Genomic DNA, 24175 nt, shown 5'->3' with positions numbered 1-24175 from the left:
AAATAGTAACACTTTCATAGGGACTTCGTTAAGACAGACAAGTTACCACCACACTCCACAACTGACCGCTACTTCTGTAGATGTTTCATTTCTGGTGATTATTGTGTACCATGTCCGGTTCTTCTGCACGGACAGTCACGCAGTTCCACTAGTCTCATAAAAGACAACAGCCGGTTTAGTTGCGGTTTTACAATCTAGCGACTGGGAAAAAGCGCAGGTCACTCCCGTTTTCAAGAAAGGTTGCAGGACAGGTGCACATAGCAATAGGCCTATATGACTGGCGTTAATCTGTTGTAGCATTATGGAACATGTTTTTTGCTCATGTATTCTGATGCTTTTGAGGAACGAAAATTTTCTCTATAAAAATCAACATGGATTCCGCAAAGACAGATCTTGCGAAACTCAGCTCGCTCTGTTCCTCCACGAGATCCACAGCGCTCTAGGCAACGGCGCCTAGTTTGATGCCGAGTTCCTACACTTCAGGAAGCCATCTGACACCGTTCCACAATGCCGTTTTACCGAGTATCGGATAATATTTGCGACTGGTTTCACGACTTTCCTGCAGATAGAACACAGCACGTCGCTCTCAACGGACAAAATCGGCAGATGTAAAGGTGATTTCCGGGGTACGCCTAGGAAATGTGCTAAGACCGTTTCTGTTTACAACGTATATAAATGATCTAGTAGAAACGTCAGAAGCTCTTTAAGACTGTTCACAGATGATGCGGTTGTCTATGAGAATGTAGGGATGCCAGAAGACTGTATCCATTTGTAGGACGACCTGCACATGACTGATGAATCGTGCGGGCTCTGGCAGCTGATCCTGGACGTACATAAATGTAACATATTGCGTGTACATAGGAAAAGAAATCCACTACTGTACAACTACATTATTGACGACAAATTGCTGAAAACAGTATCTACCGTAAAATATCTAGGAGCAGCAATACAGGGCGACTTTAAGTGGTATGGCCACTTAAAATAAATAATAATGAAAAGCAGATGCCAAACTGACATTCATAGGAAAAATCTTAATGAAATATGACTCATCACGAAAGAAATGGCTCGCAAGGCGCTTGTTCGACTGATTCTTGAATACTGTTCATCAGTCTGCGACCCTTACGAGGTAGGACTGATAGAAGAGACAGAGAAGATCCAACGAAGAGCGGCGCGCTTAGTCACTGGACTGTTTAGTCTGAGCGAGGGCGTCACAGAGATGCCCCACAAAACCCATTGGCAGACGCTACAAGAGAGGCGTTTGGCATCACGCAGAGGTTTACTATTAAAATTTCGGGAGCGTAATTACCGGGAAGAGTCGGGCATCATATTACTTCATCCCACATACTTCTCCCAAAACGACCACGACGAGAAAATTTGAGAAATTAGAGCTAATTATTGAGGCTTACCGACTGTCATTCTTCCCACTCACCATTCGCGAGTGGAAAAGGGAAGCGGGGATCAGAGGTACTCTCCGTCCCACACACCGTTAGATGGCTTTCAGAGTATGACGTAGATGTACTTGATCACTGATGCAAATTCTGCATGACTTGCAATCGTCCAATGAAATACAGGGTTATTCGTAAGTAGCTCCAGGATTTCAGAATACTAGTGCATGAAAACTACAAGACAGAGAAAAATGACACGTCAGTGGATTGCGTATCTCTCTCAGTTTAGATTCGTAATACGCGTCGTGGTATAGTTGAGGAGTGTACTACTAGGAGACAGGTGTTTCAGAACATTTAGACAAACCATCCGGTCCATACCGTTGCATTGATTTAGTTCGCGCTTGAAAATAGGCAACCCAACGAACAGATTCCCAAAGCGGGTTGCTGCCGTCGCGCGCGTGCATCGCACGTACAAATTGACGTTTGACGCGTCACAAACAGTGCCCATATTGAACACCCGTATGGTAAGTCAAAAGCTTGGATTCACGTTCTATCCACTGACGTGTGGCTGTTTACGGCATATCTTCTTGTTTTCGGTCAGTGGACTTCAGAAACTCCAGGTATACAACAGCTACCTACAAAGAGTCCACAAGACTATAGAATTCAGATACAGTAGCGATTTAGAGAGGATACTGAACTCGCAATACGAACAGGAACTACATTTCCTCAATACCGTAAACAAACAGGTGAAAGAACGGAATAAAATAGTGAAGATGATGGAACAAATTAGATGTGACGCTGTATCACGAACAGACTGTAAAAAGGTGTGTGGCGAATACATTAGTTCGCAACAGATGGTATCTGTCTTACTCATAAGTCATAACGTTGCTTACTCACTGTGACTCAATTCGTTTCGATTTATCCTTGAGAAATGTTGTATTAACCTGCAGGCTTTCCTGGCCATTGTAATTGGCTGTTAAGTCTTCTGGATGACTAGGCGACACTATATTCCTCTTAAAACTACTTTTCCAAAACTCGACGCTTCGACTCTTCTTCCAGAGGAAGATTCCAGTAGAGGGGTCGCAAGGTTGTGTTTTCAACAAATTTGCTAATATGGCGAGGCCTAATCAGCCAAATTTTACCTTCAACAAGAACATGCTTCATTCTCAAGTTTACGCTGAGTACTTGAGTCACAGGCTTGTCTACGCTACGTGGGCGAATTGATAACGAAAACATGATTCAAAATGACTTTTAAAAACGGTTCTCTCTACACCAACACACATGCTCCACAAGTAACTACACGACAATGGGTCGTTCTTTCTTTCGGTTTATCCATTACGTTGGGAACAGAAGTCCCATTATCCGCTTTCCCAATTGTGAATAAGAAGAAACATTACACCTGCTCGTACAGCTTAAAGCGCAACGCGCTCGCTTTAAAAGACTGGGAAGTGAAGCATACCAGGATTGGTTCCGCGCGTCGGGTTAAGGTCCAGCTGGTGTTTGTTAAGACCGTTAACCGGGAACACCGGCCAGCCTGAGTGAAGCGTTCAGCAGATTTTACGTGCTTGTCTTACCAATTACCAGTCAGGTTTTTTACCAACATCTCTAAAACACATAACAAGCACAATTAATATGCAAATATACACAGAAGACTTTTATTCAATTTGAGACCATAGGGTTTAAATAAAAACTATTTCAAGCCGTGGATACGCGAGTACCTATCATTAGTAGATCCTGTAGCAACCTATCTACAAAAATACTAAACAGAAGTCAGAAAAAAATCCGATTTTCGCTGTCCTACTTACATACAGGCCCAAGATTGGTTTTGCTAGTCAGATCAAGTATCAGTGTTGGAAGCGACAGTTGTTTTATACGACTGATGTCTGTAAATGAACTGTTTCGAATTTACTACCATGATAAAGTAAGGTTATCCCTACCTTCGTAATCTATAACAATATACAAAGGGGAAACGTTGTTTCCAAAAATCTCGAAATGTTCTCGACAGCTTTACTTCAAAATTTTTGCACGATACACTAATAAACATTCGGACAGGTTTTCTGTCGACTCCGAGAAAGAAAATGCTGTGCTGTGTTGTGGAAACGTGCGGTTTCGTTTTCTTCCTCGCAGTCGGCTTCAGCTACGATAGAAGGGCACTTAAACCAAAAAACACATTATGCTTCATCTATATTATTTTAAACAATGTGCTGTCTTGTTTTCTTCCTCGCAGTCGATACAGTCGTCACCACGGAAGATGCAGTCAAGAATTTCTACATTCACTGAATCCAGCCTGGCATACCGCCACACACTTTATGGCTTAAAGTCGGCGTTCCTGTAATATTACAACGCAATTTCAATCCTCCAAAACTATGTGGTGGTAGTCTGCCCGTTTGCAGATTAAAACTACGAGATGCGATCTCGTAGAAGCTACTATACTCCCAGGTTCAGCCAGCAGCTGGAGATGGCAGTCATCCACCTCGTACACCAATGATTCCAATCGATTTACCTATTCATTTTAAGCGACTGCAATTCCCAATCAAGGTTTCGTTTGCTATAACAATAAAGAAGCTCAAGGTCAGACAACCAAATATGTTGGGATTGATTTTTGATCAGAGTGTTTTACGCAGGGTCAGTTGTTTGCTGTCCTTTCACGAACTGGCATTTAAGTTCACACTCTTTCCATACAGTACACAAAAAATGAAAATGTTGTCTATTCTTGTTTCCACTGGGCAAAAAAATTTGAAAAACCTTAAAAATATAAAAGCCAAAAACGAAAACAATGGAGACTTTTCATTCATGTTCCATGAGATTTATTATAATTTCAAATTCCATACCTTCAAAGTAGGCCAAGTCGCGATGAGGGGCCGAAATTTGTGTCTTGAAACTTCCCAGGTGAAATGAAATGTCGTGTGACTAGGGCCTCCCGGTGGGTAGACCTGTCGCCTAGTGCAAGTCATTTGAGTTGATGCCACTTCGGCGACTTGCGTGTCGATGGGGATGATATGATGAAAACAACACAACACCCAGTCCCTGAGCGGAGAAAACCCCCACCCAGCCGGGAATCGAACCCAGGCCCCAATGCATGGCATTCCATCGCGCTGAGCACTCAGCTACCGAGGCGGACATACCCCAGCTTATCACATTATACCCAATTTCCACACATATTACGCAATTGCGAAGCACCGCCGGGTTCGTTAGTTTTGTAATAGAGAGAGAGTACGTATTTTTAAGGAGGAGGAAGAACGGATTGTTCAACAATAAATATCCAAAAATCTTCGGGAACGCGTGTTTTAAAATTTTGTCCACGCAGATTAATGCTCGCGAAACTTTTATTACGACCAACAGATCATGTGCGTTGTGGGGAACTGGAATGCGTACAAAACATCCGAACGAGTAAAGACGCATCCTTAATCCTGTGCACAGAATTAGCGAATATTTTGTCGCCTGGCATTGATTATGCATGAAAAGTGTTGTCATTAAAAGTGAGAGACGGTACACCGCTTTACAAATAAGCCTAAGCCTGCTATTTAGGCTATAGGGTTGTTGCCAAGAAGTTCGATTTTACTAAAGTACTAAATAGGATTTATGTACCACTTTCCATCTCATAAAGAAATGTATGTGACTTTCGTCAGTTAAGTAAAGAAATTACCAATTTTCCGTTACTCCAGTCTATTAGTTTTTCTTCACTCCATACAAAAATCATTTCATCCACATTAAACAACATTTTAAACAGTAAGCAGCAAATTGGCAACCTAATCACGAGTCAAATCCGGTACAGCGTTCACATGGAGCAACAAATCGATTGAAGAAGGTGACTCCCGACAACCAGAGCCGCTTTTTGCCTATTTTAAGTTAGTGTCTACGTAAGCGAAAATGAGTCAGAATCGAAGGAAACTCTGCTCCATAGTAGAGTGAAAGGTGATACCCTTTCTCACTGCTTTCTAACAGAGAATTCGACGTTGTACTCGCCATAAACTGAAACTTCTATAAACTAAACAATTCGCAATTTGTAAAATATATTTAATAAATATGTGACAGGCCCTCGGCGTGATTTCGGTCCCCTTGCCCCAATTGAGCACTTCGACCCCCCCTCCCCCCACCAGCATCCCCTCTCATTGAGCCTGGCGATCTGAACGTAAACCTAGTTGCGTCTCCAAATACGTCACCTGCGGAGGCCGCAACACGTCTCGCCAGCCTTCGTAAGACCGCTGGGAAGGAAACTGGAAATGCGCCAGAAGTGAGTCATTCGTAAACAAGAGGATCGCTCACGTCCCAGCGTCTACCATGGCCGAATCCCAAACACTACAAAGCAACACGGTCACGTCGTTACATGCTGACGGCCTGACAGCTATAATGAATTCCAGTGGTTTCGGTGAACTGACCAGTGTCACCCATACTGATGCAAACGACTCACAACTCTGCTCTGAAACAAAACTTCACGCACTGACGTTCAGAAAACTCTCCTCAGCGAGAGAGAGAGAGCCGCACGTGAACCCATGAGGGTAGGAGGAGGGGGTCCACAGAAATTTATTAAACGGGATACGGAGGGGCAAGTTTTTAAAATTGCCATTAGTTATGTGTTATTGGGTCTATGAGTTTTGAGGGCGCACTGCCACAAGAACTACACGATGTATATGAAATGTATTATATACATAATGATTGATAGTTATCCACTAAATATTTATGGTGCTCGGCTCACTATTACATCTCAAAGGTTTCCGTGAGCTATTAGTATCTATATTTATAATATTAATATGATTTGATTAGCTCGCTCCCTAACTTAATAATTAGCACATCTTACAGGAACTAAAAAATGGTTCAAATGGCTCTGAGCCCTATGGGACTTAAGATCTGAGGTCATCAGTCCCCTAGAACTTAGAACTACTTAAACCTAACTAACCTAAGGACATCACACAACACCCAGTCATCACGAGGCAGAGAGAATCCCTGTCCCCGCCGGGAATCGAACCCGGGAACCCAGGTTACAGGAACTGTGCATGAGGACTCATTTCAGTACATGTTCAGACATTCTACAAGATGAGCTCCAAAAAAGAAAAGAAAGCAAGTGGTTTTGTGTATGATGACGCTCACGCATGTTACAGTCACGTTGTTCAAACTGTCTTTCTTAATATATATGGTGACAGACCATAGGTACAGGAGAACCTCTTGTATGATTTGCGCATTCACCCGAGTTCAATTCTTAGGATTATTATCTGTGGGAACCCCTAAGAAAACTGATGCATGTAATATACAACTGTAATACAGAGACACCTCATCGAAGTTTTACGGAAACCCTCAAAAGCGTCTGACACAATCTAGAGGCGTTTGAAAGTCTACAATAGGCTATGGTCCGGGAAGTATATGAATAATATTTCCAATCAGTTTATGACCACGGAACATTGAAAAATGTCCTTTCATTAAAAGAATATTTAATTGTAGGCCCTTTTTTCTATTTTGGTGTGAGGAATCCACATTCCAAAATTTTTACAAGTTTTTCTCGTAATGTACATCATTATATTTGATTACGAAAATTCCCAGCTAGGCATGTTAATATATGTTATGCAGTATGTCTACATATGTCACTTATGTCACTTTTTAGAGATTTTGGGTTATGCAAATTCGAAAAAACATATGTCAAAAGTTAAGCGTTCTGGGCAGCTGGTGAAGAGTATGACCTAGGTCCAGTATTTGTATTGACACGTGTTATCACCTCCTAAAACCGCACTAAAATCCGCCAGTGGAAATGACACTCAATAGTGAAGGATCGGTCGAAAAGAACAGATAGAATTACATTTTCCTGAAGACATATGAGTCTTAACTTTATCTTCCATAGGGATAGGAACTTAAGTAGTGAATTAAAATTCGTGCCAAGGCCAAGACTCGCACCAGGGTCTCCTGCATACAAGGAAGTTGCGCTGACCACTACACTAGTGTGGCATTGTGGCTAAGACAGATGCATAAACTACCGCAGTCCAGTGCCCTCCCTAACACAAACTTCAGTTCATGTCTTCAGGTTCTATCCTTGTCAAAGATCAAATTTGGCTGGTCCCGGCGGAGGTTCGAGTCCTCCCTCGGGCATCGGTGTGTTTGTCCTTAGGATAATTTAGGTTAAGTAGTGTGTAAGCTTAGGGACTGATGACCTTAGCAGTTAAGTCCCATAAGACTTCACACACATTTGAACTTTTGAACAAAGATCAAGTTGAGATTCATATATCTCCAGGAAAATGTAATTCCATCAGATCAATAAATCACCTACGCGTGAGGTAGAGGCAGGATTTCCCCTTTACATACAAAGCTGGGGTGCTATTCCAATATTGGAGAGCCTCGGCAATGCTGACGATTTAAGAAAGGAAAAATGGGCTGAATGTGTGGATTGAAATTTGTGTTAGGGAAGGTATTGACTTAGGATAGTCCACGCAACTTTGTTAGCCACAATGCTACAGTGATGTACTGGTTAGCAAACCTGCCTAGAAAGCAGGAGACTCACGTTCAAGTCCCAGCCTTTTGCACAAATTATAATTAATAACTTTAGCTTTTATCCTTATCGACAATAAATAGCTGTTTAGTTAGAGGTGAAATGTCAAAGTACTTTATAGATGACCATGCGTTGCTTATGAAAGCACGAAAAAAATTTGGACTTGAGAGCATGCTATGTCATTTCATGAAGAAAGAAGCTGGTATTATAGTATATGTGTTCTGGTTGCAGCCCAGATATGCTCTACAGGGGACAAACCAGAGGACCAGGCAGGCGAGACAAGGATCCGTTACATTCCTCACTGCTGTTGTGGTGTGAACTACAGCGTGGAGCCTTGTACTGATCTACTGGTATCGTAGTCGTGAAGGGCACGACAATAACGTTTACTATTCTTGCCGCATACTGACGAACATTCACTTTCCCTTCAATAACTACTAAATCAGCCATGTCTACACCATGAGATCAGTAGTTGCAGAGGTATGGGTCTCCGCCTTCTTGTGACCTTTCACGATGATGTTTCAGTAGACACTGGATTCTGTCTGAGCGCCATAAATATAAATGAGACTTATCGCTGAACCCCACAGAAAGCCTCTCTGTGTCCCAGTTGACTCTTGCCACCAGTCTTGTCATCTTCGCGTCGTTTTGCCCTTCTGGAAGTACCCGTGCACCCTTCTTGCGATGCAGTTGTCCATTTCGTCACCAATCGTTCTGCAGTTACTGCACTACAGCCCGTGTTATTCATTGGTGCAATGCTCCCATGTCCGTTCTGCCCATCAGCCGCCTTTCTCAACGTCGGTAAGGTGTCGATCTGCTGCATGCGCACATGTTGCGTTGCGATCCGCACTTGAAAATCTCCAGTAACGTTACAAACACGGAACAGGCATCATGTACGCAAATCATTCTTGATCTGTAGGAATGGCTTCACTCCGTTCAAAATAAACTCTTATAACGATGAAATGTTAATCAACATAACGCACAGGCATGGATAACCAGCTTGGTAGTGTTCAGTCAAGGCGTCTATTGTGTAACACTTTCCATTACCCTAAGTGTATTTAAAGAATCTTTGAATGCTTGTACAATTTTATCTCTGTTGCTAGTTACACTGCAGTTGTGGTGCCTGCACAACGTAATTTTCTGTTTTGTTTCCTTCATACTGTTTTTTTTAATTAGTGCTAATTCTTTAAGTATCTTCACACATCCTCTCCAAGACATTTCCTAGTAGTGTTTTTGCCCTACTTATTCGACTCTGCCCTGTTATTACTTTATGAAGCTCTCGTTTTCTGTTTAATAGCTGCCTTGGCCCATTTGAGATCTTTTGACTGATTGATTTGCTTCTTTGAACTTGCAATATATTTTGCTGTTTCATTACTACATTTGTTAAATAACTGCCCCTTTCGCCTACGCATCCGAACCTTAATTTTTTTTTTAAGATGCTTAACTTGTTACTTAATTTAACCTGACGTACTCACTTATGATTAAAGACTCATAATATTTGCTTATGACTTCCTATCTGCTAAGTTTGTTTACTTCTTGCTTTGATTCGATTTAAATTCTACATGTTACTAGTCCAAGATTACAATGACTTCTTAAATGATTTAAGATCGTCACACATTGCATAGTTTCTTTATTGTTTAATGTGTCATTTTCAGTTCGACATGTTCCTTGCCAAACACATTTTCTATTTCTCTTCTTTTGGGTGAATATCTTCCGGACAACTGTATAACTGTTCTCTGCATATCCCACTGCCCATCTTAATATATCTAACGAAATCATTCTCATAATAAAAATGTGTTTTTATATGGTGTCGACACCAAATTATCTGCTGCAACACCGAGCGAGGTGGTGCAGTGGTTAGCACACTGAACTCGCATTCGGAGCCCACGTCCGGCCATCCTCCTGATTTAGGTTTACCGAGATTTCCCTGAATCGATTCCCCATCCTTCCCTAATCTAATGGGACCGATGACCTCGCTGTCTGGTCCCCTCCCCCAAACCAACCAACCAACAAACCTGCTGCAACCTACATACTATCCCTGTCCATTGCACATTCAAGTAGCTGGTAAGAAGCCATATTTCCTTTTCCCTCACACACTCGTTTCAGTTACGTATTAACGAAATCAGAAGGTATTTTAAACCAGTTTAACGTAATAGTCGAAAATAAACGTGTTCGAAGAAACCAACATGAATACCCGGCGGGAAACGGTCTTCTCCTTTCCGTTGGTTGTGTAAATGAATACGACACATCGTAACTCCTACTGATTACACATGTAGGAAGGCGGAGCAGCTCAGGTTGACGAAAGAGAGGGAAGAAATTGGCGTGAGTGTGCGTCTTCTGCACTCAGTTATCGTCAAACAATAATCTAGTGCTTTACCACTACGTCGCAACTCATCTCGGTAACTATAAAAAACATAGAACAGGTGTGTGTGTGTGTGTGTGTGTGTGTGTGTGTGTGTGTGTGTGTGTTGAGGTGGGTCGGGAGGGGAGCAGCTGGAGTGGTACAGTGAGGAAAGAGGAACATCAGAAGTAGTAGCACACGAAGAAATTTGGCTGCTGTGGCCAAGTGCATACAGTTATTTCCACGACTACTGGTAAACGACTCGCCATCGCTACTCGCAATTCGTTATCGAGTTTTGTGCAACTAATTCGCCTTTTAAAACGCTCACGTAAGTTCATAACGTCCCAGAGTAGAAAGTTTCACCCATCACTGTTGTGAAACTGCTGCCTGCTTCGAATCGAGACCAAGAGGGAAAGTGTCTCCTACTCATCTGAAATCTCCAATAGACGTTCAGCTAGCAACGTCTGAGTACAATTGATCATAAAATATATTGTCTCAAAATCGAACTAAACTTTTTTCTTTCGGCATGGTTTCTTTGCTACATTTTTGATGCGATCTCGTCGTTCTGGGAGTTCAAAGTACGAATAAGATGGAGTATACTGATCCACTTCACACAGTCAACGTCCTTTCTATTTTGAATGATACAAAACATGGCTGTCATACTTGTCTCGGTACGCGACAACTATCTTTTTATTATTATTGTGTTTTTGTTCGTCTTCAGTCCAGAAACCGGTCTTATGCGGATCTCCGTGTTTCTAGTTCCTGCGCAAGCCTTTGCATCTCTGAATAACCACTGAAGGCGACATCCTCTTGAATCTGCCTACTGTAACCATTATTGGTCTCCCTCTACGGTTATACTCCTCCTCCCCCCTCTCCCACAAGTGCCTCCGATTTTAAATTGGTAATCCCTTGACGTTTCGGAAAGTGTTCTAGCAACCGATCCCTTCTTTTAGTCAAGTTGCGGCACGAATTTCTTTTCTCCGCAGTTCTATTCAGTAGGTCCTCATTAGTTACGCGATCTGCCCATCTAATCTTCAGCATTCTTCTCAAAAGCTTCTACTGCCTTCATGTCTAAACTGTTTATCGTTCATGTTTCACTTCCATAAATGGCTACACTCCATACAAATACTTTCAGAAAAGACTTCCTGACACTTAAATCTACAATCGATGTTAACAAATTTCTGTTTTTCAAAAACGCTTTGCTCGCTATAGCCATTGCTTCGACCATCATCACTTATTTTGCTCCCCAATTAGCAAAACTCATCTACTTTAAGTGTCACATTTCCTAACCTAATTCCCTCAGCATCACCTGATTTAATTCAACTACATTCCATTATCCTCATTTTGCTTTTGTTGATGTTCATCTTTATATCCTCCTTTCAAGACACCGTCCACTCCATTCAACTGATCTTCGGGATCCTTTGCTGTTTCTGGCAGAATTACAATGTCATCAGCAAACCTCAAAGTTTTTATTTCTTCTCCATGGATTTTAATTCCTACTCCAAATTTTTCTTTTGTTTCCTTCACTGCTTGTTTAGTATATAGATCATATAACATCAGGGATAGGCTACAACCCTGTCTTACTCCCTTCTCCGCCACTGCTTCCCTATCATGCCCCTTCTCCGCCACTGCTTCCCTATCATGCCCCTTGACTCTAATGAAAGCTTTTAGTTTCTGTACAAATTGTAAATAGCCTTTTACTCCCTGTATTTTATCCCTACCAACTTCAGAATTTGAACGAGAGTATTCCAGTCAATATTGTCAACAGCTTTCTCTAAGTCTACAAATGCTAGAAACGTAGGTTTGCCTTTCTTTAATCTATATTCTAAGGTAAGTCGTAGGGTCAGTATTGCCTCGCGTGTTCCATCATTTCTACGGAATCCAAACTGATCTTCCCCGAGGTCGGCTTCTACCAGTTTTTCCATTCGTCTGTAAGGAATTAGTGTTACTATTTTACAGGCATGACTTATTAAACTGATTGTTCCGAAATTACACACCTGTTGACACCTGCTTTCTTTGGGATTGGGTATTTTGCCTGTCTCATACATCTGGCACTCCACGGTTGGCTCTCGTACCAACGATAGCACTAGTTCTTTGCTCAGTACTGTTCGTCTACTACAAGAGCCTTGTTTGGACTTAGGTCGTTCAGTGCTCTGTCAAATTCTTCTCGAAGTATCATATCCCCCATCTCATCTTCACGTCCATTTCCCTTTCTATAATATTTCTCTCAAATTAATCTCCCCTGTATAGCCTCTCCATATGCTCCTTCAACCTTTTCCTTTATTTGCCCAGTATTTCCATCTAGCTCTTGGTATTCGTACAGGTGCTTCTCCTTTCTCCAAAGTCCACTTCAATTTTCCTTGGAGATATCTATCTTTCCTCTAGCGACATATGCTTCTAAATCCTTACATTTGTTCTCTAGCCACATGCTTAACCATTTTGCACTTCCTGTGAATCTAAATTTTAGACGTTTGTTTCCTTTCTCTGCTTCATTTACTGCATTTTTATATTTCTCGTTTCATCAATGAAATTCAATATTTCCTGAGATATCCATGAATTTCAACTAGGACTCCCTTTTTTACTTATTTGATCATCTGCTGTCTTTACTATCTCTCGAAGTTGTTCTACTGTATTGCTTTCCCCTATTGTAGAGGATCATAACCTAATGCGTTCTCTGAAACTATCTACACCCTCTATTTCTTTCAACTCGTCCAGATCCCATTTCCTTAATTTCCCATCTTTTTACGGTTTCTTCAGTTCTAATCTACAATTTATAATCAATAAATTATAGCCACGTGGAATGGCCGCGCGGTTAGAGGCGCCCTGTCACTAACTGCACGGCTCCTCCCGCCGGAGGTACGAGTCCTCCATCGGGCGTGTGTGTGTGTGTGTGTGTGTGTGTGTGTGTGTGTGTGTGTGTGTGTTTTGTTGTTATCACAGGTTAGTTTAAGCAGTGTGTAAGCCAAGGGACTGATGACATCTGCAGTTTGATCCCTTATGACCTCATACACATTTGAATAAATTATGGTCAGAGCCCACATCTGTCACTGCAATCGTCTTACAGTTTAAAGCTTGGTTTCGGAATCTCAGTCTTACCATTGTACAATAAATCTGAAACCTTCGATATCTCCAGGTCCCTTCCACGTATACAACCTTCTTTCATGATTCTTAAAACAAGTGTTAGCGATGATTAAAATATGCTCTGTGCAAAATTCCACATGGCGGCTGTTGCTTTCATTCCTTTCCCCCAGCCCATACTCACCTACTATTTTTCCCTCTATTCCTTTTCCTACTATAGCAATCCAGTTCCTCATCACAAAAAGATCTAAAATTGCACTGTTTGATCCATAGAACGCCAGTTTTGTTTCGAGATCCGACTGGGAGAATATTTTAACTCCGGAATATTTTAGCCCAACAGGATGCCACCGTCATTTAAAAATACGGTAGAGTTCCGTGCCCCCGCGAAAAATTACGACTGCAGTTTCCCCTTGCTTTCAGCCGTTTGCCGTCTGAAAAGGCTGCTGCCCTCTTCAGGAACGACACGTTTGTACGGCCTCTCAACAGATATCCATCTGTTCGGGTTGCACCTACGGTATGACTATCTGTATCGTCGAGGCATACAAGCCACCCCACCACGACAGTGTCTATGGTTCACGATAAGACAACTACATTTGTTCCAAATGTTCAGTTTGCAAGTGTAAACCGTAATCACCATTTTTTTTCCTCCATTGAGTATTACTATAAAAACATATGTGACATATTTTTTACACACCAGGTAATCAGAACTTTTTTATACCTGCTAATCAGTTACAGTCTTCATCTCTGTAATCATTTAGACATAATTTTCTTGGTTGTCAAGGAACACCCACAATCAACAATAAAGCAGTTTAGTTGTTCAGGGCTCTCTTCCCCCTCTCCCTCTCTCTCTCTCCCCTCCTCCCCCCCCCCCCCCCCTTTCATCGTGAACCGAGTTCTCAACGCCTCTAGCCAACTGTTTGTGAACATGTACGTCATGATTGTCAGCCTCCACTGCCTAACAGTTAACAACAGTATCAAAACTGGGTAAGCACTGTCTCATGAGTTACAGTAATTGCGCAGCGAACCTTGTACAGCATGCTCACCTACTATTTTACACCTACCTGTAGAAAGGAATTGGCCGACTGGTCTCTCTGACAGAATAGTTTCGTTCCAGAAGCGTGCATTGAGCATGTAAATTTATAACTGCTTTTCACCCACGTGAATCGACGTCAAAATTTATAGAGTTTTACCCCTTCTGTACACGACACTTTTCTTACATAAGCAAAATGAATCAGGACAAGATGGTAACTACACTAAATACTTGGAACTCCGGTATTTTCTGAGTTTCGCGAAAATTAGCAACAAATTAAATTTCTACGTCCTCATTCGTGGTCCAACTGACCTTCCACTTTTTAATATGTGTTGATTACTTCTGTAAATAAACAATATGTTACTATTACGGGCCATAAAAAATAATAGCGAGGATAAACAACATAACAAGTGTAACTTCATTTTCTTGTTGTTGTAGTAGGGGCGAATTTTTTTTTTTTTTTTTTTTTTTCAATTTGTGACAGTGTCTCGAAGCAGCTGAAGGTCTATTCAGCACTGGGCAAAATAAAACATGATAAAACATTGTCAATGAGATTCGTAATAAATTTCCACAAATTGAAAGTTATACTTTACACAAAAGTACTCTTTCGTTTCGCACTTGATTTCTATACATTCGCTTATTCAATTCAGTCGATGTTATAAACACGGAAATCCTCTGTCGGCTGCTTAATTTTTAACTCTGTGGTTTCAGAGAAGACGTGGGGTAGGTTCAGATGCGTAACTGTGATAGATGCTCTTGATAACATTATACAACACTGTGTCTGCATTTACGGGCGGCTTGTCCGTCAGTTTCTAAGCAATCACGGTTCCATATGCTCAATTATATCTGGATAAAGACTTCTAGTCAATCACTATGGTACAGCAGTATTACGACTTAAAAACTATAGTTGGCAGACAAGGTTTGTAACAATGTAGGAAAACATAAAGATTTCAATAGTCGGCTGTTTGATAGCGACATTATTCAATAACCGTGGGATATTCTACACTTTCATGCCTAAAAAACAACACTTTAATGTGTTCTTTAAAAATGCTTACACATGGCATCCTTGATTATTAAGAATAGCTAAGTCTCATTTGTTAATCGCTCCTAACACAAACACAAAATAACTGACTGTTTACAAATCTCAGAACTCGTCCCTTCGTACCTCGGAATACATACACATCATGTAACAGTGTTTCAAATCGCAACTTAACTCTCTCAATAGTAACACTGTTGTTTGACTTTCAAACTGTGATTGTACTCATTTATGGGCATTTTTCGCAGAAATACCAGATAACATACATTATGAGGCCAAAAGTATCCGGACACCCGGTTGGAAATGACTTACGAGTTCGTGGCGCTCTGCACCGGTAATACTGGAATTCGATATGGTGTTGGCCCACTCTTGGACTTAATGACAGCTTCCACTCTTGCAGGCATACATTCAACCAGGTGCCGAAAGTTTCTTGGAGAATGGCAGCCCATTGTTCACAGTGTGCTGCACTGAGGAGAGGTATCGATGTCGGTCGGTGAGGCCTGGCTCGAAGTCGGCGTTCCAAAACATCCCAAAGATGTTCAGTAGGATTCAGGTCAAGACTCTGTGTAGGCCAGTCCATTATAGAGATGTTATTGTCGTGTAACCACTCCGCCACAGGCCGTGCGTTATGAACAGGTAGGTGCTCGATCGTGTTGAAAGATGCATTCGCCATCCCCGAATTGCTCTTCAACAGTGGGAAGAAAGAAGATGCTTAAAACACAAATGTAGGCCCGTGTTGTGATAGTGCCACGCAAAGCATCAAGGGGTGCTAGCCCCCTCTACGAAAAACACGGACCACACCATAACGCCACCGCCCCCGAATTTTACTGTTGGCACTACAAAAGATGGCAGATGACATTCACCGGGCATTTGCCATACGCGCACCCTGCCACCGGATGGCCACAATGTGTACCGTGATTTGTCACTCAACACAACACTTTTCCACTGTTCAATCGTCCAACGTTTACTCTCCTTACACCAAGCGTGGCGCCGTTTGGCATTTACCGGCGTGATATGTGGCTTATGAGCAGCCGCTCGACGATGAAATCCAAGTTTTCTCACCTCCCGCCTGTCATAGTACTTGCAGTGGATCCTGATGCAGTTTGGAATTCCTGTGTAATGGTGTGGATAGATGTCTGCCTATAACACATTACGACCCTCTTCAACTGTCGGCGGTCTCTGTCAGTCAACAGACGAGGTCGGCCTGTACGCTTTGGTGCTGTACGTGTCCCTTCACGTTTCCACTTCACTGTTACATCGAAAACAGTGGATCTAGGGATGTTTAGGAGTGTGGGTATCTCGCGTACAAACGTATGATACAAGTGACATCCAATCACCTGACCACGTTCTGAGTCCATGAGTTCCGTGGAGCACCCCTTTCTGTTCTCTCACAGTGTCTAATGACTATTGAGGTTGCTGGTATGGAGTACCTGGCAGCACAATGCACCTAATATGAAAAACGTATGTTTTTTTTTTTGGGGGGGGGGGGTGTCCGGATACTTTTGATCACATAATGTATTTCCATATTTCTCAAGTTCAACAATATCAAAATTGTTCAAAAATCGATTATCGTATCAAGTTTTCAGAGATCTAAATATGCAAATTTTGCATTCAAAATATTCCGCTCTTCGAAAACGCTCGTTCTCGCGTCCACAATAAAAACCAGTCTTTCGGTTCTAGCACTCCAAGTACGGAAACCAAGCGGCAGGAAGATACTGAGACCATGTATCAGGAATAATATGCACAACCCATTTTGACGATGCGTTTTTATTTTCTTCGTAGTTTCCTTGCTGCTCTGATGGGCGGTTTCGGTAATTTATTATCTTTTCATTTTCACTGCAATGGAAAGGACTATTCTCTTCGCTGAATACACTAATTTTTCATCCTACTACATATTCGACTGTAAGCTGGGAATTGTCTCTTTCAACCATGTATCATGCACCTTTTGCTTATGAGCACAGGAACCATCCTGTCAGCTCAAAACAACGAACCCGTGAGAAAAAAGACAAGTGTGACTGAACAGAATTCGAGAACAAAATCAGCGGGCAACAAAGTACTTCAAAATATAAAGACTTGATGGTAGATAACACAGGAATTTCGGTATAATTCCGGATAAAAGCTTGTGTTTTTAGTAGCCACCGGCAGTACGGCTTCTCTACCTGTAATATTCATTCGTGGGCAGCAGGAATCTTATATTTCTTCCTGTCATTTTAATGCTCTCTAAGATAACAGACAAGTCTATTTAATATCGTTAAAGGATATAAGCAGCGCTGGGTCAATTAGTAACCAAAAATACTACTGCCAAGGTGCAACTTATATGACTAATTAATTAGGTTTGGACCGTTTCATTTGCCATACATTGCAACTTTTTTGTAATAGAACGAAGTTTGTGGTAATCTATTCTTAAAATCATTTCTGCCAGATTGATGTTGGTAGATAGTTTAACGCCAAATTCATTCATCACTGGTTCCACAAAAACTAATGCCGTTTCCTGCGTGTAATATGCAGAACAAGCGCTCCTGCCTCACTCCCACTTCTTTCTTGTTTCTTTGTTTCGTATCGACCGCTGCCAAGCGAAGTAACTGTTCAACATGGCTGCCGCGTAAGAGGGGCTTGCGGGAGTGTTTCAAAGATTTGCGTCGATATCGTATTTCCGAAAATGGCCATGTCAAATCTTTATTCAAAAATATCAACGAAGCCTATAAAAAGATTCCAAGAGAATATATCTCAAACAAATGCATGGGTTAACGGTACGTACGAAAATACAGCTGGATGACATTTGACATCCATTAAGTGACGGAAGTAAATAAGCAGACACAAACGTTGAATCTGAATATAAATTCGCTTTACTGATTGAAAAGCTATAATTCACTCTATTTTTATATGTTTTTCATTGCAATACTTTGTGCTCAATCCAAGGATGTACCTAATTATTAATATCGGTATCGTTCGAAAATGTAATGTACAGACGTAAATGAAATGTCAACAAATTGCAGGTAAACAAAACTCAGAAATTTACCGCCGAGCGAAGATAAACTGTTTCTGCACTAGTTTCTTAATGGAACGAAGATGTTAACTTTTCATTTATCATGAAAAATAGTGGTTCTGCTTACTGTTTTCGTAACTATCATATTATTAAACAACGTAACCAAATTAGACTACCTTTCGCATTGCGTGCTAACATTTAGTATTTCAGTGAGTGTATGGGGCGATTGTGCTATGTACTTTAATGCATTACATTACGTAGCGTACATCTTTTGACTTTTCCCTCCATAAACAAGATATGTAATTCAGTTCTTAATCACTGTTTCAGCAGAAGCAATCAACAATGGTGGCGGTTTGTCTCTGTCACCACCCCACAGTGTATCACAACGGGAAACAATGCAGATTACTCAGCCAGCTAGTGCTCCAACATCACCTCTTGCTTCTCCAAACCTGATCAACACAACTTTCACACTTTCATGCCCCAGCCAGACAACTGTAGATCCTAACTGGCAAGCATCAAAATCAACTGTTCGTGAACGAAATGCAGCTATGTTCAATAATGAACTCATGGCTGATATACGTTTCATCGTTGGAAGTCCAGGTGATTACAAATAATTGTTATAAGTGAGTTGTTAAGGTGAATGTTGGTGGGATGCTTCCATTGATACCATGTCTGACTTCCTCCCTTAATCCTATTGTACTTTGTTCATGTATTATGTATTTCCTATGTATTGTATAATTTCTGATACTTTTGTATTGAGTGGAATAAGAAAACTTAAAATAAATGCTATAATAATGTGACTGTATAATAGTCCATGCTAAAATGTGATATTCTCCTATTCCAGGACACACACAGTCTATACCAGCACACAAATATGTACTGGCCACAGGAAGTTCTGTATTTTATGCCATGTTCTATGGTGGTTTGGCAGAAAATAAGGATGAAATTGAAGTTCCTGATGTGGAACCATCAGCATTTCTTACACTTTTAAAGTAAGTACCAATATTATGGAAGACAAATTTGATATACTTGTTTATATTCTTCTTTAAATTACCTCTTTGTTTTGCACAGGTATCTCTACTGTGATGAAATTCAGTTAGAAGCTGACACTGTGTTAGCTACATTATATGTAGCAAAAAAATATATAGTTCCTCATTTGGCACGGGCATGTGTAAATTATTTGGAAACAAGCCTCACTGCAAAAAACGCATGTCTATTACTCAGTCAATCACGGCTTTTTGAGGAACCAGAGCTGATGCAGAGATGCTGGGAAGTTATTGATGCTCAGGTACGTCTTTCACAGTCGCTCAATACACTGCGACTAGATGACAATCCTGACACTTATAATACAGCTCATATGCAGTGCCGTGAAGACAAATCCATCTCTACGACTCATTCCATCCAACATCTTATGCAATGACAGAGTCATTTATACTATAAAGACTGATCAGAAATGTGCAATTAGTGATTGAGCCACTGAGGCAGTATGCAAATGAACAAAGTGATGTGTGAGGTGGGCAAGTGATTGTAAAGTTTCATTTATAAAAAAAATCCATAACTAACTTGATCAGTTTAGTAAGTATAATATAGACTTGTATATGGGGATCATGGGTTGAAGAAAATAATTGCACCTTCATAATGTGGAGAGGGAAAAATGACAGAAATAAATAAAATTGCTCACGTGGCTCATAATCCTCCAGAGTTCTCTCCTACATCTATATATAATAGATATCTGTGTTACTTGTAGATACATTTTTTGTGTAATAAATATACAAATATTTTTTTGTAAACCAAGCAACAATCTGTCACACAAATTTACTATATCCCATTATGAGATGAGGAATGAAAAGAAACCTAAATGGATGTTATGAAAAACTGATGATGTACAATTCATTTCTTGTGCAATTAATGAGTTTTCATTCTTATTAGGTGTCAATTGACCATAGTTTAATGAGTTAATAAATTTCATGATGTCATGCAAAAACAATAAGACAAAGATCAATCTATATGGTTTGCTTGTCATTGCAACACTGATACATACATCACTACATTACTGGCGGTGCAGCTTTTATGAAATATCTCTCCTTTCCCATAAGATGAAAAACAGAAAGGGAGGGGCTACTTTGTGTTTGAGAATATATCTTAGTATCCTTTGCTGAAGCTGCATGCAACTCTGATCACACTTGCTTCAGTTTGTCCCCCAAAACAGTCCTTATAACTCTGTTACAGTATAACAAGCAGTTTATTTATTGTTAATTGCCAACTTCAAACAGCACCTCAAAATGTCAATCAAAAATGGCAATATCATTTTAAATACAGTGAAAACTTTTATGTTCTTTGTAATAAAAATGGTACTCCTGTAAATATCAGAGGATGAAAGCAGATGACAAAGGCTGTACACACGAGAAGCACTGATTGTAACAACATACAATGTATGTACTGTAATTAAATTGCAGGTTTAGGTACTTAATTTGAAATAAAGGCAAAGAACAACTTTTTCAGAATGCTTGGCAAAGAGAATGGACAAAGAGAGTGTGACTGGATAAAATATTAGCTATGTTGGTATTTAATGAACTGTAGTTTTCATCAAAGGTGAGCACAGCCTTTTCAATCTGTCATTTACTCTTATTTGAAGCTTTAATGATCTGAGTTATATGAAAACAGGTAATAATGACAGTGAAGGCTACCTGAAATGGAAAATGTGGTTACATCAGCCTTACAAAAATTATTCTCTGCAACTGCCGCCATCCTTTACTTAATATTTTCTGTGAATCAAATGGTTTACTTTTTAATATTTTGGTTAATTTAATGTGTTTATATTGTTCAGATATGTGATTACAGTATTTAATTCAATCACAAAGTTAAAGAATAAATCAATTGGTGAAGTAAGTTTATAAATTTCACTGTATGGATCATTTAATGTGAAAAACTGAAAATAGATGGAAAATGTTACAGATGAAAGAAATGAAATGGAATTGACCTGGATGCTCATGTTGCTGTCATTTCAGAAATGTTTATCTGGTATACATTGTCCTGAAGTTCACAAGTATTGCAAATAAGTAATCTTTCATGTGGAGCCTGTGGCAAAGACATATCAGAAGTACTGTCTCACTAAACCAAAGGAACAATCATGATTAATGAAGCCATTATATCTGAATTTCAAGATCTTAAAACATTGAAGATATCACATTGTAAGTCAAAGTAGCTGACTTCAGTATGAATGATATGTAACAAAAGTATTACAATTAGTGACAATTTAGGAGTGCAACAGAATTCTGAAAATGGAGGAGACTTCAATGTTAACTGACTGGCTCTGTCATGTATGATGTAATTATTTGTTATTGGACTGATTTTACTACGCACTAGAATTTCTGCACTCAGTGAAGATTGTTCTCACTCTTTAAGAGTAGGGCATGTATTATAGTGCCTATGTTTTCCTTTAAAGCTGCTGTTGTATGAGATCATTAAATGCCAATTGAGAGAAAATTACAGCAGTGCGCATTTTGTAAGATGGCCAGAATGTTTAATTGTGATGTAAAACATAATCATCATGTAACAGTATTTGGGGACATCATTTGACAAACACATGGAAATATGATGAATGTTAATGGTTTCTCATGTGCTGCTGACTTTACCATATAACAGCAATTGAATAACCAACTACTAAAGGCACTTAGCCTATAGAGCATAGTGTCAACACTGAAATTTGATGACCAGACAAAATTTAATATTGTAAAAGAACCCATTGTAATTTCTGTGCACGCATGCTTTCCACACATGAAAAAAATATATGAAATATTTTTAATATATAGTCTGTTGCTTTGCTCAGAATCGCATTACAGTGTAACTCTTAAAAGCACATCTGCATCATACACATAATACGAAACAGAGAATTTTTTGCAAAGAATAGTTGTCTCATTGGAAAGTGCATCATTATCTCCTATCACAATTGATATAGCAGAACTTTACAACTGTAGTAACCCTTTTTGTTTTTTAGTATGGATTTTTATTTCTTGCTAGAAAAGAACACACGTAGAAGAAGTAGCAAAAACAGTGAATATGTGACTTCTTGTAATGATTATTTTCTCATTCATTCGGCAACAAAATGGAATACGTTTTAATACAGTTATGTTTTCTTTTTGAAGGCTGAAATGGCTCTCCGATCTGAAGGCTTTGTGGATATAGACATTCATACACTGGAGTCTGTATTAGCAAGAGAAACACTTAATTGCAAGGAGATGCATCTCTTTGAAGCAGCTCTTAACTGGGCTACAGCAGAATGTACTCGACTAGATTTGGAACCAACTCCACAAAATAAAAGAACAGTGTTGGGCAATGCATTGTATTTAGTTCGTATACCCACAATGAGTCTTGAAGAGTTTGCTAATGGTGCAGCACAGTTGGGAATACTCACATTACAGGAGACAATTGATATATTTTTACACTTTACTGCTCATAAAAAACCGCAACTTAGTTATCCAACAAAACCAAGAGCAGGACTTAAGCCACAGGTATGCAATTAAGGTTTAAATTAACAGACGAAGTATCACTAAGTTTCTACACTTTAATTTCTGTAGAAATTGCTTAACGTTTGAAATTATTTCTCATTCCCATCTGTACAGGTATGTCATCGCTTCCAGTCTTGTGCTTATCGCAGTAACCAGTGGAGATATAGGGGACGCTGTGACAGCATTCAATTCAGTGTGGATAAGAGGATATTTGTTGTTGGTTTTGGACTTTATGGCTCATCTGGAGGTGCTTCGGACTATAATGTGAAGATTGAGCTAAAACGGTTAGGTCGTGTTATGGCTGAAAATAACACAAAATTCTTTTCTGATGGTTCAAGCAATACGTTTCACGTATATTTTGAACACCCTATACAGATTGAACCAGAATCGTACTACACAGCTTCTGCAATTTTAGATGGAGGCGAATTAAGCTATTTTGGCCAAGAAGGAATGAGTGAAGTGACAGTAGGCTGTGTGACATTTCAGTTTCAGTGTTCCTCTGAAAGTACTAATGGAACAGGAGTGCAGGGAGGACAGATACCAGAACTTATATTTTATGGGCCTTCATCAGCTGATGAACATTAGTATGTAACATTTATTGCTTCTCTGACTTTGTACAGCTCTGTATGAGGTTACTTTTTAATGAGGTGTAGCATGAAAATCCCAATTTTTTTTCCCCACATTCCGGCAATATACATACTTGGAATGTAGGAGAAGAATTTTTGGCACATGCATACACACAAGTCAATATTCTTCCTTTGTAAATACATATAAAATATACTGTCTCATTTATTTCACTGTTGTGACCATAAGTGAATAAGTAAAATAATTTATTTGTTTTTGGAGTTTTTCTTTGTATTTATTCTAAGTCTTTATAAAGGAAGGTAGCAAGGCATGAGTGCAAAAATGCGTAATAATGTTACTGAATAGTTCAGTATTATGACACTGTACCTATTGTTGGAATAAAAAAAAATATTTGGATGAATGTATTTCTCTGCCTCCTTTTGTTAAAGAACAGAATGAAATTATGAAAAGAAAATGATCCATGGCAAACCATTCATGCTATTATAACTAAGTTCAACCTGAATTCCTGAGAATAACTACCGAATCTCTATAATACACACTTCAAGGTATTTAACAATTTCATGCCTCACAGCATCCCTAATATAAAACCTTCCTTATTATCTCATTAGTATCATATAGCTCAGGCTGCCAACTGTAAGAGTATCCTCAAATAATGTCGCATCATACCTATAGCAGTTGAGTGAACCATGGACATCATTAGGAACAACTGTGAAGAAACATCCTTCCGTTATAATGCTGATCATTCCACACAATTAATATT

At 39.9% G+C, this 24175-nt stretch overlaps 2 protein-coding genes across 3 annotated transcripts in view; one reads left to right on the top strand and one right to left on the bottom strand.

Annotated features, from left to right (window-relative positions):
• LOC126468584 (transcription factor IIIB 90 kDa subunit) overlaps positions 1-24175 on the bottom strand; it is a 371910-nt gene that overhangs the window by 258075 nt on the left and 89660 nt on the right. The gene's annotated exons all lie outside the window — the stretch shown is intronic.
• Positions 17905-23795, top strand: LOC126468600 (BTB/POZ domain-containing protein 6-B). Of its 2 annotated transcripts, none has more exons than XM_050096563.1 (6): positions 17905-18086; positions 18653-18922; positions 19167-19314; positions 19394-19610; positions 22468-22833; positions 22945-23795. In XM_050096563.1, the coding sequence occupies exons 1-6, from the start codon at positions 17996-17998 to the stop codon at positions 23413-23415; spliced, it is 1563 nt and encodes a 520-aa protein (XP_049952520.1). In that variant the 5' UTR covers positions 17905-17995; the 3' UTR covers positions 23416-23795. The 2 variants fall into 2 exon arrangements, with proteins under 2 accessions (XP_049952520.1, XP_049952519.1); XM_050096562.1 differs by having other exon boundaries at positions 18650-18922.

Source organism: Schistocerca serialis, chromosome 1, assembly GCF_023864345.2.
Source record: "Schistocerca serialis cubense isolate TAMUIC-IGC-003099 chromosome 1, iqSchSeri2.2, whole genome shotgun sequence".
Classification (NCBI taxonomy): domain Eukaryota; kingdom Metazoa; phylum Arthropoda; class Insecta; order Orthoptera; family Acrididae; genus Schistocerca; species Schistocerca serialis.
Note: the sequence above shows the minus strand (reverse complement) of the source record. Positions and strands in the feature narration are given on the sequence as shown.

Excerpts from the sequence above, each read along its gene's own strand:
- LOC126468600 (XM_050096562.1), top strand. The coding sequence starts at position 17,996 with ATGGCCATGTCAAATCTTTATTCAAAAATATCAACGAAGCCTATAAAA. Across the intron at positions 19,315-19,393 it reads GCATTTCTTACACTTTTAAA|GTATCTCTACTGTGATGAAA; the intron begins GTAAGTACCAAT and ends TGTTTTGCACAG. Across the intron at positions 22,834-22,944 it reads GAGCAGGACTTAAGCCACAG|GTATGTCATCGCTTCCAGTC; the intron begins GTATGCAATTAA and ends CCATCTGTACAG.